At 41.6% G+C, this 15,888-nt stretch overlaps 1 protein-coding gene across 2 annotated transcripts in view; it reads left to right on the top strand.

Annotated features, from left to right (window-relative positions):
• Positions 1 to 15,888, top strand: part of LOC309877489 (ATPase family gene 2 protein homolog A-like) — a 159,669-nt gene that overhangs the window by 115,280 nt on the left and 28,501 nt on the right. For both annotated transcript variants that reach the window (XM_082758827.1, XM_082758828.1), the window contains one exon: positions 7,274 to 7,438. In XM_082758827.1, the coding sequence (XP_082614953.1) occupies positions 7,274 to 7,438 (165 nt within the window). The remainder of the gene's footprint in view (positions 1 to 7,273; positions 7,439 to 15,888) is intronic.

Below are 15,888 nucleotides of genomic sequence, written 5' to 3'. Positions count from 1 at the left end.
CTGCCACCCGTCCCCCTTGCACAGGAGGGGCTGTGGGAGATGAGCTCAGGAGGGCACAGGAGCCTCTTCCCCGCGCTGTATAGGCAAGATAAGGCAGCTGAATAATCCCCGGCACTGCACGCCTGGTGCCATATCCCCAAAGGCAGAGGCACAGCTGCTTTCTGCCTGGAGCAGCCCAAAACCCCAGCGTTTGGCAGCCAGGTGAGGGCTGCAGAGCAGACAGCAGGCTCCTGGCGGCATCACTGGGTGCCAGCGCGTTTGGCTTAGCTGCCTGGAGGGAGCGTGGCTGTGGTGGTCGGGGACCCAGCCCGCAGTGGGACCTCGTCCGTGCCTGACAGCAGGTGTGGGGGAGAGAAGATAGCTCCAAATCACAAGCAGCTCTGAACGCTTTGGGCACGTGTAGGCTCAGAATGCTTTCACTTTTAGCAATGCCTATTAAAACCTAGTCATTTAAGTAACACTCTTACCTGTTTAAACTCACCACCATTAGTGGGAATGGCTGGTTTGCTGGATAAGTTGCAGAAGCCGGATATGTCATTCAAACAAGGGACACCAGTGGTTTCTGTTGAGTTGCATAAGTTCTTTCACCAAGTTTCGTTTCATAGGAAAAGATGAATTTTTAATTTTTCTTCTTACTAGAACTGTAGGGTAAGCTCAGTTTTGCTGCAATAACTTAAGGGAACAATCTGTAATGACAGCTGAAGGTGTTGTTTCCTGTCGGTAGCTAGCAAAGAGAGCAATCTCAGAGCATGCTGTGAGTTACATGGAGAAGGTTCCCTCTGCTGATGACATGAACTGCAAATGGGTAAAAATCAGTGGTTGAAGTAAAAAGATAAACTACTGGTTTTACACCTGGAGGATAGGAAAAGCAAGTAGATGAATCCTACGCAAGCAGGGGCATTTGCTTAACAGTCAAGGACAGGTTGCATACTTATTTTTCAGATGGTTAACTCCCTGTATCGCTTCATCTGGGTTTTGACTCGGATGATATAAACTGTTTCCCTGTTCAAGTTGTTTTACTATTTGTCGGCATATCAAACCATATATTTGTTCTCTGCCTTTAATTAGTACTTATGGTTTATGCCTGAGTAAAATGTTCCTGCTGTGCTCACTGCCACTTGATAGTGCGCATTCTTCCTGAACACCTGCTGTCAAACGTATCATGTCTTTTCTTGTCAACTTGCACAATGCTCCAGGTCTTGAGCAAGACTGACATGACAGAAGGGTTGTATAGCCTGATTTTTAGAAATCTATGCAGAAGGTAAAGTCTTTGTATAGGGACTGATAATAGGAAAATGCAGCATTTTCAGGAGTTGGTCTTCAATAATATCCAATAAAAATCTGTTCACAAATGAAGTTTTTAAAATAGTGGATATACTGTAGGTTAAAGACGCAAACTACTCCACCCCAAGTGCAATTGTAGATGTTGTGTAATGAGAACAGAGAATAATCTGCACAAATCTTGGGAGACGTACAAGGGTGGTGACCAACAAACAAGTCATCAAAGAGGGGAACTGGTTAGAGATGTTGGCATGTGCTGAAGGTGGTGACAGACCTTGGCACAGGAGGAAAGTGGGGAGGAGGAAGAGTGTGGGGAAAGGGGCTCTTGGCAAGAAAAAAGCAGTATCGCTTGACTCAGGAGCCTGTAATGACAAGACTCCATCCTTGTGACACAGCACATAAGTGTGTCACCTGAAACAGAGGAGCTCACGGTTGCCTCCTGAAGAAGCTTGTGCTAGATGGAGAGGGAAGAAAAACCTTGTAGAACAATAACATTTGGCTTTCCAGTAGGCTATAGTTTTTAATAGTGATACTCAAACATTTTCGCTTGCCAGTCTTCTCCCCTCAGCACCTTCTAATGTTGCTTAATTAATCCATAGTTGTAAAGAGAGTCCAGCAGTATGTCTAATGAATGGCATGGATGAGCTTCCCTTACCTGAAACTTTTGAAGATCATGAAGTGCGAAGCACTTCCTGGCTTGTTGCACTGGGATCTTCACCTGGCACAGAATAAGAATGAAAATATTAGGCACGGAGGTGAGCCTTGAAATGGTAGGAGAAACACCATCATGGGAGCTGACTCCAGTCCTGCAAGAGATGAATATGATGGAGCAGGAAGGCCCTTTCATCGTTATTAACAAATTCACTTCCTTAGAGTCTCTCCTGTCCCAATACTTTCCCCACTTGCAATACATCTGTCCGAACATGTGGGCAGGAACACTGAAAGGATCTCACAAACAGTTATGGCTTGTGCAGACTACAGGAACTTACTTCTAAATGCTTTACATATGTTCAAATAGTGTAATGATGAAAGTCAAAAGATTTGCATTACTAAATTAGATTACATGTTATAAAGTACCTCTCATATTCAGGAGTTTGTGTTAAGTAGGGACCACAACCAGGGTTCATAAATAGCAATTGTTAATTCAAGTTGGAAGGGTTTAGTTACAAAGGAAACAGATTGCTCTGTTATTTCCAGTTTTCTCATTTTCATCTGTGGTCTAATCCCAATGGATTATAAGGGCAGGATTAAACTTCTAGTTGCATTTTGTAGGTCCTGTATTAAAAAAAAAAAAAAAGAGAGAGAAAAAAAAAAAAAAAAAGTGTGTACTTGAAAGGAAAAGCCTTAAATTTAATATAAAAATCTGTTCCTACTTGTGGAGATTGATTGCAGCAGAGAACAACACGCGGTAACATTAATTTTCCAGGTGTACTTCCGTTACCTGCTGAACCTACTTGCTCCCTTACACACCTCAGTCTGCAGCTTCCTCTGCAGCATATGCTTTGCTATGCAAGTAAGGTTTTGCTATTGAAAATTGTGTCAGTTTGCTATGTTTTTGTAATTATATTTAATCCATGTAGTTTTCTTATATGATCCAATCAAGAAAATTGTGGTGAGTGTAGATGTGGCTGAAGAAGTTTGTCAGTAGGAAAGCGTTTTTGTCCATCCCAGCCCAAGCTCATCATCTGTGCATGCTTCTGTCAGTGGTACAATTCTGCATTGTTTGACAATGTCATTCTTGAAATGGGTAAGCGTTCTGTGAAAAAACTATGCATGGGGAAAAAAAAAAAAAAAAAAAAAAAAGAGGAAAAGGAAAAGAAGAAGAAAATTAGCAAAGCCCTGAAGTTAATTCTAGTCCATTCTTACCAGGAACCACAAATATTTCCTTGGCTTTACATATTTAAGTTTTCTTTCCTGAAATAATTAACTTCATAATTGCACACAAAATACACATTTTTGAATCAGCTATCTTTTCCAATGCTGTATTTGGAAGTAATGCTCTCTTTTAATTACTAAAGAATTTAATCATTTCTTTTTGAAAGGGCAGTAGTTTCTTCTTAATTAAAGTGTGTTTTTACTATTGATGATACCACGTATTACTTGATGGTTATCTCACTTTCCTGAACCCTGTTGATCCCCTGAAGAATATTGTGTATGTTTACTACTAGTAATCTTTCAATGTGTGGGCACTCAGACCCCTTTCATAACTGTTGTGGTAACAACAAAAAAATTACATAAACTTGCAAAAGAATTGCTTAATGGTATGAAGCGTTCTGGTTTCTACCAAAACCCCAACTACTTAATTTTGTGCCCTTTCCTGGCCTACATAAATTATGCAACCCTCACATCTCAACATCAGTGAATTATGTAGCTCTGCGCACACATCAATTAATTTTGGCCCCATCAACTTCCCACCTTCTGTGTGCTCCTAGCCTCAAATCAGTTTTGCATCTCCCAGCCGCAAGCAGTTAATTTTGTACTCCCAGCAGCTCATATCTGCCCAAACCTGCAGCCCCGCTTCAACTCTTCACCCTCCCCCAGCTGCCTCTCCTCTCCTCTTGCAGAGACAGCCAAGCCTCACTCCTGCTGCTGCTGCTGCCACCTTATCTTGCCAAATTTCTCCTCCTCCGGCTCAGCAATGAAGGTCAATTCCTGTCAGTGGTGGGTCCCCATGCCACCGTGCCTGCTGCGCCTTGAGGGTGGTGGGGTGGTCCTCAGGTGACCTGGGTGTGCTTGTCGCTCCCTGTGCTGTTTCCAATGAGCAAGCTGCAAGATGGAAAGTCTGTCTTCCTGAATGGCCTGTCAGTCATAGCACTGGGAGCAGCCACCTCCAAACACCTCCTTTATTTCTGCAGATAAAGTGGTGCTGAGGAAGAAGGTGCCACCCTCCATAAAGGCCTCAGTGTTAAAGGTACTGTAGATGTTGGCACCAAATGCTACAATAGGCTTCGCTAAGCAACATAGAAGGAGCTCGTTTTCCTCCAAGAGAAACTTCAACAGAGCGCAAAAACATCAAGAAAGAGATCTTATTCCCCTAGTGCCAACCTCTATGTGCAGCTCAGTTCTGATTTCTGCATTATTTAGAGCAAAAAAGGAAAATGTCAGTAAACAGTGCACAGACATCAAAGGCCTCATCATCTAGCCCAGAAGGATGAGATGATGGCCTGCAAACAAGAACGGCCTTGGTTTGACATTGCTCTGTGTGCTTTCAGACCAGCGGGCAGCACACCAGCTCTGCAGCCCACCCATGGCCTCTCCCTCTGCTCTTAGCTCCTCTGGAGCTTGCCCAAGGGAAAAGCAATGCAACAGTGAAGCGAGGAGCAGTTGGGCAGTGCCCAGGGTCTTCCAGGTTTCCCCATCTGCCTGTCCTGTCATGAGGGCTGGTAGAGACCAGTTCTCGGCAGAATCTGTTTGGAAGTAAGCGGAAATTTGACTCTTCTCTCAAGTCAGGTTACCAAATGTTTTCTCTCCCCTCCTTTTTGTCTATGTCTATTTAAGCAGGAAGTGCTACAGAGGCTGCCTTGTGCTTTTTTTGTAGGGTTCCCAGCACATCTGGCTGTCTTGGATAAGGTCCCTAGGCCTGACTGTAACAAAAAGTAATGATAGCATGTTTTAAACTCGGGCCTCCAACTAAGACTGTATATAGAAAACACAAAGCATTTGGGACAAACTGGAGGAAACCCAATTTAAATAACTGAGGAAAAAAATATATTAATTTTTTGACATCTGCAATTGTGCTTTGTAAGATTGGGTGCTGCATCCTGTTAAGAGCCTGTATCTCAGCAGAAAGCTGCTAGCTCCAGCTCTCGGTCCCAGCTGGTCAGACTTGCTTTCCATCAAACACTTCTCTGTCCCCCTTGCGCAGCCATGGTCATTCATTAGTGTGAGCTAAGCTGTCTCTAGAAAATGTTCTAATTATCTAGGCTTCCTGATTAAACCTGCTTCGACTTAAAAGAGGTGTACCACTGTATTCTTGTGAGCATTTCATGTTTCTTCTAAATAACAGAATTTGCTATGGGCATTTCCTTAAGAGCACGCAGAATGCAATTGCAGTATAATTCCGCTCCCTCCAAGCCTAGTCTTGAAGCATGTAAATTTCTCTTTCAAGTTTGTTGGCAAAAAATGGCAACATCCTGATAAATGTATGGCTTAGACACCAAATTACACACTGGTTGAGCTACCATTAGTGTGTCAAGTTGCTCAGTGGCTATACCAAGAGTGCTGTGGCAAGCAGCACTGTCTGATAAGGTGGCTGGCTGGCTTCTCACTCTTTTTTTGAAGGGATCCAGCATTGGCCATTGCCAGAGATGGGGTACTGGGCTAGATACGGGCCTTTAGGCTTCCCTGTGGAGCCTTGCTCTTTTGCTGCTTAGCTCAATGAAACACTCAGAGCTGTGCACTTTCTGCTGAACGTTTTCACGTTCTGTTTTAAAAATAACAAGACATCTCTTAACATTCAGGATACATTTTTCCACTCTGAAGCACCACAACAGTCTTTTTAAAGAAACTCTAGGAAGGGTGTTAACTTGATCAATGCTGTGCAGGAAGGAAAGCTCTTTCCTACTATTTTTTCAGCATGACTTTCACTGACATGATCAGGCTGGGAAAAGACTTACTGGCTGACAGCCCAGGACAGCCATGCAATATCTCTAGTCATCTGGAACTCAAACTACTCTGCCCAAGGGAGAACCATAACATAAAAACAATTTAGGTTACATGCTGAATCTTATAAACATTGTTTAGTTTTTAAAAATACTTTTTAAATACTATTTATGCACATTTGCAATGCACATTTTTTTGTCAAATGTCAAGTAGGAAAGACTGGGAGGATTTTTATTTTATTTTTTACTGGAGACAGTTTTTAAAAAATCTTGGAGATTTTTAGAAATACAGGGACATGAGCTTCCTCTCATCTCATAAATCTAAGAGCTTGGCTTCTCCTACGTATCAGATATAATTGCTTTATATATAGATAACGTTTACTTTTTGAGCCAGTCCAGAAACCATAGAATCACAGGCAGCTTGGTTGAAGGGGGCTTCCAGAGGCCTTGTAGCCCCCCCACTCACCCAGCAGGGCATCAGTACAGGCCAGGGAGGGCTTGGCTTCATCTAAGCCAAGCCTCCAAAACCTCAAGGACAGAGTTTCTGCAGCCTCCCCAATGACCTGCCACAAGGCCACACTTCTCCCCTAGAGAAGAGAGATTTCCTCCAGACCAGCCTGAACCCTTTAAAGCTGCCCTTTGTGGTCGTCATCCCATATACACATATGAGGCTGTAAAGCTGGGGCCTTACCTTGTAACTATTAATTTCAACTATTGAATTTTCAACTCTTGTGGCACAGAAGGGTTCTTCTGACAGTCCAAACCTGATGCCAAAAGGTGTTAAACTACAATGCTTTTGCATGTCTGTGGTGTTTTGTTTTGTGTTTTTTTTTTTTTTTTTTTCCTTTCCCTTTTTGAAATATCTCTGGCCTCTGTTTATCATTACCTTACTGTGTGTGAAAACCTGACAGAGTAATCTGCTCTTCTGTATACAGCACTAATAATGTGGGATAAATCAACATGAATACAGAATGTAAGCTTTACTTCAATTTCTTTTTCCTCTGCTTGTTGTCTTGATTGAAGATCTGAACTTGGGATATGTCCATTGCCACCTGTCCTTTTGCCAAGTCCTAGCATTCCAGCACACCTTGCAACAAGCCTAAAATTATTATTTTAGGAAAATGACTATAGTTCCTTTATGATGCCTTTTTTCCATAAACTGATATTTCACAAGCTGAATAGCATTACTGTCTTTTTAGTGATTGATTCATTTTTGCATAAGAGAACAACCCCTTGTGCACATAAGCTTGATTGTTCTTGTGCAGTTCTTTGCTTCTGCTGAAATTGTTGTGTGTTTTTTTGTTATTGTTTTTAATCAACTTATGTTTTTTTTACTTTATTGATGTGATGTGTCATTTGTTATAACTTTTCCTGTGACATTTTCATTGCAGGCCTTGCTGAGACCAGGAAGAATAGACAGAATTATCTATGTGCCATTGCCAGATGCAGCCACTCGCGAGGAGATCTTCAAACTTAATTTTCGGTCTATGCCAGTCAGTGAGGAAGTCTGCTTGGTGGAGCTCGTTCAGCACACACACAGATATTCAGGAGCAGAGGTAAAGCTTTCTGTATAGTCGTGGCCACAGAGTCAATGCACAAAATGGTGTTTTTAAAACTGCAATAGAGCATCATCCAAGTATCATTCCTTAAGTCTACTCTAAGTGGTGGGGAGAATTATAAGAAAGACTGTTTGACAGAGTACACCATGATTTCTGTGTTTTTGCTCAGAAAACAGAATAAGACCTGTGTTTGTGTTTTTGTTTGTTTGTTTATTTTGTTTTTCTTTCAAGATCTCCATCAGAGTACTGCTGCCAGGGAAAGGGTGAGCCATAGTAAGGTCATGGGTAGCTCTTTTAAGGGTGTGCTGCCAGGATGAGTGCAGGGAGATGGGGGCAAATATTCCCAGCTGCCCACACAGTTCAGCTGGGACTCCCTACATCCCTATTGAGGGACCCTTTTGCATTCTATGATTTAGGATTGTGGCAAACAGACTCAGATTGAGGTAGAAGAGATGATTCTCAGACAGCATAAGGGAATTGTAAAGGAGTCACAGGTCACTTTTAGGCTCGTATTTTCCTGTTCCATATAATCAAGAGCTCACAGCAGCACTTAGTGTTATAGCTCATTGTTGTCAGTTAGTCAGCTTCTGACAAAGGATGTCAGGCTATTACGTCCTGTCCTGGGTAGGGGGAGAAACTTCTTCAGATGCTGCTGCCTGGTAATTACAGTTAGTGGTCAGCATAGTGGTCCCTGAATATTATTCATGGCAGTGCCTCATGAAAGAATATTTCATGTTTTCTTCATTTTGATTAATTGAAAGTAATTGTTTTACTTCAAAAATTCAGAGAATGTCATTAAGGTTGCCAACTCGACCTCTTAAAAGGTATGAAATACTGGAGTTAAAGTTTCCACCTTACTGTAGCCAGTCCTAGTGAATGCATTATCGTACCATCTCTAATTACATAGTCACCTTTTACTTTTTCCATAGCAGAGTGGAAAATGTGATTTGCTTTCCTTAGCTTCCTCCATCTTTCTGTGTGCTGTTTACAAGGGCAAAGCTAAACCTTTGGCTTGGTTCAAAAGAGGGGGTGACTCAAGCGTTTGCATGACTCCTGTGGTATTGATGGCCCTTCTCAACTGACTGGCCATTGGCTATGCTGTATGTCTTCCAGGGAAGACATTTAGCTACCACGTAAATGGTGGTATGTTTTACAATGCTGCACTGCCCACAAGTAACCTCTGGCTGGTGAGGACACTGCTGTGAGTGCTTCTCCAAGTCAAAGGAATGGGGTCAGACCTTGCCATGTGCAGCTGTGGTGTCCAGACAAGCCTCCAGGCTTGTTCCAGGAAGCTGTGTAAAGGCAGGGACCAAAGTCAAATCCACTACAGCCTTCCTCCTCCGCAGCACAGGACGAACTGTGCTCTGGGGACAAATGAATGGGGGCAACGCAGTGAGCAAAGCTGTTTTGTGTAGGACTTCAAAGGCAAAGCAGCGAGCAAAACTTTTTTTGTGTAGGACTTCTATTTGCAACAGAATGTGGGATCTTAAAATGAGAAAGGAAAAAAAAAAAAAAAGAAAAAAAGAAGGCAGTAATCAACTTCTTATTGTAGGCTTAAATGTTGGTCTAGGGAACTGTTGCAGCTATACTGCCTCTGTGCTGAAGAGTAGTGACTTGAAACATTACTAGGTTTTTATCCCGATGTCAGTGATAAGAGTTTTGCTGCCCTGGGAAAATTTGCCTGCTTCTGGCCAAGTTATAAGCCTCCAAAAACATAAATGTAAACATATCCTCCGTTGTGTATGGAAACTGTTTTCTTACCAGGCAACAACTGTAATGCTTGTATTTCAGAAATTCCAAGCATATGGGGATTTCCTTTGGATCTGGGTCAGCCGAGGCTCTAGTGGTGAATTCCTGTGCTTAGCTTAGATAATGAGTCGCAAATGTCTTGGTGCTGGCTTTCTACCGAACCAAAAATAAGTTAATGGGTCATTGAGTACAAGTACAGACTAGTTGCAGGGGAAAAAGCCTGCCTGTTTCTAATATGGCATTTCTCATGAATTTTTTACTTTGGCATCATTCAAAGAGTTATAATAATTGGGATGTAAAGAATAAACACAGAAAAAGCCTCAGTCAGTGTTCCTTGGAAGAATATATAAAAAGTCTTGACAGTTGGCACGCACAGTGGCCAGTTTCATTAAAGCCTTTTCTTCCTAGTGTCTCCAGCTTCCCAGCTTTAGAAATAGTTTCCGCTGTTGAATGGCAAGTTCCCATTCCACTGTTATACCCTTTGTTTTCAAAAGGAATGGAAAATGCTTAGTTTTGTGACTAGAAGATGCTGTATAAATAGGGAGTTTCACGTAAAGATATGTTGAATCCTCCTACCATGAGCTGAATAAACAGCAAGTAAAGTGGATAGTTTAGTATGCATCTGGCTTCCAACTTGGCAATTTTTCAGATCAGATACGTGTATATTTTTGCCTGTCATCACTTATGACCAGTTATCTCTATTCACCTGCTGGATGTATGTTTATCTTAATGAGTACGGTAAAGATATATCGAGATAGCAAAATAGGGTGTTTACTTCCCACTGTTTCATTTGAGAGAAGATGGAACATAATTTATGAGGGTGAATTAGAATTCCCTTCTCTCAAGTGCAGGTGAAGTCTAATGTTTAAAAAAAAGTGTATCGGTGGACCAATGTCTGTACAGTTAGCTTTTATTATACAAATCGGATAGGTCAAACGAAGCTTCAGCTTTCTAGAAATATTTGGATTTGCACTTGATCTTTTTTTCCAGGTCCTTCTGAAATGCATGCTGGCATCTCGATAGCTCTGCTTTGCAGTGATGCTTGAGGCTCACCTTCATGGATACCTGAAATCTGTAAATCAGGACAGTGAGAAATAGTTTTTAGAAGTTTCTAAATAGTAAGGTTTGGCCTCGGAGCCAATATTGACACCAAGGAGCATGCCATTCACCCACTCTGGCAACTTCTTTGGCTGCCCTGAAGGCATCTGCCTTTTCCCAGGACTGCCTCAACCTCTTGTTAGCACAACCGGAGCATTGCACAGGGTAGGTCTGTTTGCTGTGCGGACGGGTCTACAGTAACTGTACAGCCTGTTGGCTCTTACATGCTGGCCAGGGGGTTTCTCCTGTGTAGTGGTGGAAGATTCACAGCTGGTCTTGCCCCTGTTGTTTTTTTTTTTCTAGGATATTTCCACTGAAGGCCATGCCCAGGCAGCTGCCACTGGGCACAGTTCAGCTAGAGGCTGTGCTGTGCTGTGCTATTGGCCTCATTCTCCTCTGCTGATGCAGTAGCATTAGCAAGGAGCTCTGGTAGGCATGGAGGAGAAATCTCTCGTCCTTGAGAATAATGAAAATGGTTAAAGCAGCAAATATCTTGCTGCTTCAAAACTTTTATAAGATTAATTCTAGTGTTTCTGCATTTTTTTAGAGCAAAATTGTACCTTTATATAACTGAAGATTATTTTTAATAGTTTTGAGATGTCTTCATCCAGAGATTGTTCAGTCAGATCATAGCTGAATGATCTAGAGCATTTTCACTCCTATAATTCACGTTGAGGAGTTTTATCTGGCTCATTTCTTATCATGTTTCTGTAAAGTATGATTAAAGATACAAGCACAGGAGCATTTAGAAACGAAGTGCAAGTAAAGTGAGTTCTTTGGGTCTCATTAGTTTCCTGTCATGATGTCACTCCAGCTAGCTTGCATTACAGAAGATGGGTCTTCCAAAAAACTCAGGGGCACTACCTTTTTCACTTGGGGATCAGTTTAGATTTTTCATGCTTATTTGCTGTTCTCTGTTACAGTAGAAAATGCCAATAGTCTCAGTATGCCTCAGAGGCATATGAGGAGTGTCTGAGGGAACTGGGGGTGTTAGTCTGGAGAACAGGAGGCTGAGGGGAGCCTCATCGCTCTCTAGGACTACATAAAGGGAGGTTGCTGTGAGGTATGTGTCACTCTCTTTTCTCAGGTGGCGAGTGATAAGATGTGAGGCAACAGCCTCATGTTGCACCAGGGGAGGTTTAGATTGGATAGCAGGAAGAATTTCTTCACAGAGAGGGTGGTCAGGCACTGGAACAAGCAGCCCAGAGGTGGTGAAGTCCCCATTCCTGGAGGTATTTAAGAGCTGTGTGAACATGATGCTTAGGGATGTGGTTTACTGGTGGACTTGGTAGTGTCAGGTGGTGGCTGGACTTGATCTCAAGGGTCTTTTCCAACATAAATGATTCTGTGATTCTAAAGCACTTCTTGTGTAAAAATGAACACAATCACATGGACAGAATCTGGTAGGAAATTGCTTGTCATGTGATTTTTAAATTATACATTATCTAAATTTTTTTTTAAAGGATAGAAAAAAGGTTAAAGTTGGAACATGGTTTGGCCAAGAGGAAGGACACCAACCTTTATATATACAAAGACTAATGTCTTTATTAGATTTGTGTTGTGAAGAAAAAAAATAAATAAAATAATTTACAAATGAAATGGAAGGAGCATTCCTTACCTCAAATCCTTAGCGTTTACTTTGTGAAAAGGCATGAGCAAGGGAGTAAGACTCTGTTTCACCACTCTAGAAATATTTTATTCTAGTAAGTAGATGGTAAATAAAAAGGAAAATAAACCCGGTAGAGTGAGGGACTTTCTTTTATTATGTCAGCCGCTGTCAGATTATGTTTTTGTTACAGTAGTGAAAGCAGTACAGAGAGGGAGGTTTTAGGTAGAAACTGAAACCAAGTGCTGAGTTGAGTTTAAAGATGGTTAGAAATAATAAAATTTAAATATTCTGGATATCATTGTAATATTCTTAAGACAAGTGTGGTTGTAAAAATAAGCTAATGGGACCGACGGGTTTTAAATTGGTGGAAAGCAGGTCATGGTGAAAGCAGAGGCTGACATTGTTTCTATAGTATTATCAGTTTCCATGCTTACAGGAAACAATAGTAAAGCGGGAACCTGGGAACCTGTAAATCTTTCACTGGTTCTTAGTCGAAGTAGAATAGTTAATGTAAAAAATATCTTTCTCACTTTGCAATAACTCTCAATGGGAACACAGAGAGGAAAAAAAAAAAAGCTAATGAACGTTTGCTCTGGCTCAAATGAGTGCACGTTTGATGCCAAAAAAGTATCTTTGCAGCAGCACACTAGCTCTAATCAACTGAAGCCTTTGACTATAAAAATATTTATTTCAAAACATACATGTACTTGTTTATCAAATACTGACATATTTAAACTACAAATTTAAAAGAAACCAAACACCCAAACCAACCAAAACCTTCCAAAGCTCCTCTCTTTCTCACACAGGAAGCCACCAACTACAAAAGAAGTGAGGATGTATTCCTTTATAGGTGTGTGGGATGGTAAACAAGGCTTTAAGAGATTGGGAAGAAAACAGTCTCTCTTTCCTAAAGTGCATCTTAAATAGAGGTGAGGGAGGGCTTAGATATAGGAAAAGCAAGACAGCTGGCAAATTACAATGTGTTATCTTCTTTATATCTAGCTTGCCATGAAGGAAAAGATCTTCCAAACTTAAGGGAAAAGCTTTCTAGTTAACATTTTTTAAGGGCAATGGATCTAGTCCTATATACATGTAGCAGCCTACAAAGACAGACTTCAGGGGAAAAAAAAGGCAAGAGTAAAGGTTCTGTGACTCTGGAAATCATATCTTGGCTAAAGCTCGTGGTTTTTGTTTTTAAGCATGAGGATGTTTGTTCCTTTTGTGCTTAATTATGCTAGATGCAGAGCATGTTCAATTCCCATTGACTTCAGCAGGTGTTGAAAGTGTTTAACATATCAAGCTTGGGACTGGACCCTCAAATTTTTAGCTTCTAAGATACATATATACACACACACACACACACACACAGACAAAAAAAAAAAAAAAAAAAAAAAAAAAAAAACCTTGTGTCTTATCAGAAACGTATGATCGTATGATTTTAAAATATGCTTTGGTAGTTAAAGCATCTGTGGCTCAAGTGACTCTTGCTGGACACTTCTGGATGGCCTTGCCATCTGAAGGAGTCCTGCTTATCCTCATGTCAGGGCACAGTATTATCCTGAATTGCAACTTTCAAAATGAAGGACACCATCAAATGGAAACGCAGCAAGCTTAAGGCCTCAGATGAACCTCCAAAGCTTCTCTTGGATTGATGCATAGGATCTATTAATTTATATCACTCATTGAAAAGTGAACATTTTTGTGTGGGTGGGTGTGGAAAAGAGACTCAGCCTTCATCCAGTGTGGGTAATAAGGGATCACCACCTTCCTACACACGTTTATCAGCACCAAGGATGTGTTTGGCGCAGGTGGCTGGAAGGTGAGGAAATACCTGGCATTCAAAGTGTTTTCCGAGTGTCAGTGTTTGGTATAAACGAGATGAATCACTTGAAAGGAAATAACTAACTACACAGGACTTCCCATGGGATTTTGCTTACTGCCGGTCTCGCAAGAACCTCGTACGTGCAGAATGTGCTTGGACAGACTGGGAACGAGGGCAGTGTGAGTGCCTGGGTAATCACTCATCGGCACAAGGGTGTCGTGGCATTGCGCCGCATCTCCCCGTTCTCCTCAGTAGCCGCTGCAGAAAGATCTGGTTCCGTTCCCGTGTTTTGCAGAGATGGGGCTGGGAATTGTTCACCCTAAGCGGGCTGATTTTCATCATGTCTTGTCTCAGCCGAGACCCAAAAAAGATCTGTGTTCCTCCTGTATGCTTTCATGCCATGGATATATAAAATGGGGTCGCAAATTGGCATGTTTATGCAAAATGTAGGGCTTGGTATACAGAAGAGTGTTTGCACTAAAATTTATGCATGGCTTGCTCATCTGGGAAAGAACATTTTATCCTTCAGTGAGATAATGATTTGCTAATAGTTTAATCAAGCAGAGGAGATTTAATGCATCTGGCTGAAGGGACATTAGTGTTTCTGAAAAGGTCAGACCCATTAACAGCTCAGGAGGATACCGTCGACACTGCTTCCTAAACAGCTCAAAGAACAGCCATCCTTAGAGGAACTTGGGGAAAATGCCAGAGGGAATTTGAATGAGCCCCTGAGTGTGCACCGAGCAACATTTAGGTATAAAACTTAGCCTGCTTCTCAGACCTGGGATTTGAATCCAAAGAGCTGAACGTTTGGATTCTGTAATTGCTGAACCCCTTGTGGTGCAGGGACCTCTAGAGCTAATTTCAGTCTTAGTTAACTGTTTTAATGGTGTTGTCTGCCCAGATTCTGTACAGGGGTACTTGGATTTGCATTTATGCTCGCCGTGCCTTTGCAGGGTTGATTTGTGTTGCACGCCCGTCTGGATGGAGAGCTTGCAACACGAGCACCTGTGGTGCATGGGGTAAGCAGTCCTCAGTTGGTGGAGCTGCTCCCTTGTGATGAGTGTTTAGGGAGCTACTGCTAAATGTGGTAATTTCACCAAAAAAGCTGAGGCTGCAGGGGACAGCCGCTGCTGAACATGGCCTGCTGGCTATACCACTTGCCTCCTCCTCCTCTTTCCTTTCCCCTCACTTTTCCAGGGCACCTTTTATGCAGCAGAGTTACCAGGAGCTCCTCTTCACTGCGGATAGCGAGGGAAGTGTGTTGCCAGCACAGCGGGGGGCTGCTCAGCTGTCACTACAGCAGAGGCGTATAAAAGAGGGACCTTGACTGATACTCTGTCAGCCAGCTTCACTTGCCCTCTAATCTTGCCTGTGGCTTTGCTGCTTTATTGTCCTGTTTTTGGCTGTGACTCCAGTAATGGAAAAACATGTTGCTCTTTAAAAGCAGATGGGAATTCATTCCTGAAGGAAAAAATGTCTCTTTAGGCTACTGCTATTGTTTTCTTTTAGTTTTATTTTTTGCCTGTGAGTTATTTCTAGCAACTTCTAATTTAATTCATTTTTCTTCTTCTTTTTCTTTTATTTTTTTTTTCAATCTGACAGCAGGGATTATTCTTCAGTGGCTTATATCACACACTTTCCATACACCAATAATCATAAATGTGGGTATGTAACGTTCAGAGTCAAAACAGCATGTACAGTCATCAGGAAGGAATTGAAAACATTGATTTATTTATATCTTTTGAAGTATTTTCATTTACATAATATAAAGGCTCATATCAGTGCAGAGTGCTAGAATTTGCCTTTATGTTTAAAAATAAAAAAGGAAGAAAAATAAATCCAACACATTTTCTCCCAGTGATCTGTCTTTCTGATTTAAGCCTGTAGTGCTGACACTTGATCTTGTAAGTTATGATGTGTAGTTGAGTATGGAGCTAGAAAGGAGCTTCCTGCTTTGAGTTTGACTCAACTCAAATCCTAAAGTATAAGACAAGGCGTACAAATTAGAGAAAGTGAGCAAAAAGTCATTGCCATTGCATTTGTTAGACAGTGAAATCTTGACCCTTGACTCTTATGCCCCAACTTCAGAGCCAGAATCTTAATGTATACAAGTTGTTGTAAATACTGAATATGTCTTAGTACATTAGCAAAAGATCTGCCCAAAGG

This window comes from Aythya marila (genome assembly GCF_965140915.1).
Source record: "Aythya marila genome assembly, chromosome: 4".
Lineage (NCBI taxonomy): Eukaryota > Metazoa > Chordata > Aves > Anseriformes > Anatidae > Aythya > Aythya marila.
The sequence above is the reverse complement of the archived record's forward strand: the minus strand, read 5'-3'. Positions and strand labels throughout refer to the sequence as shown.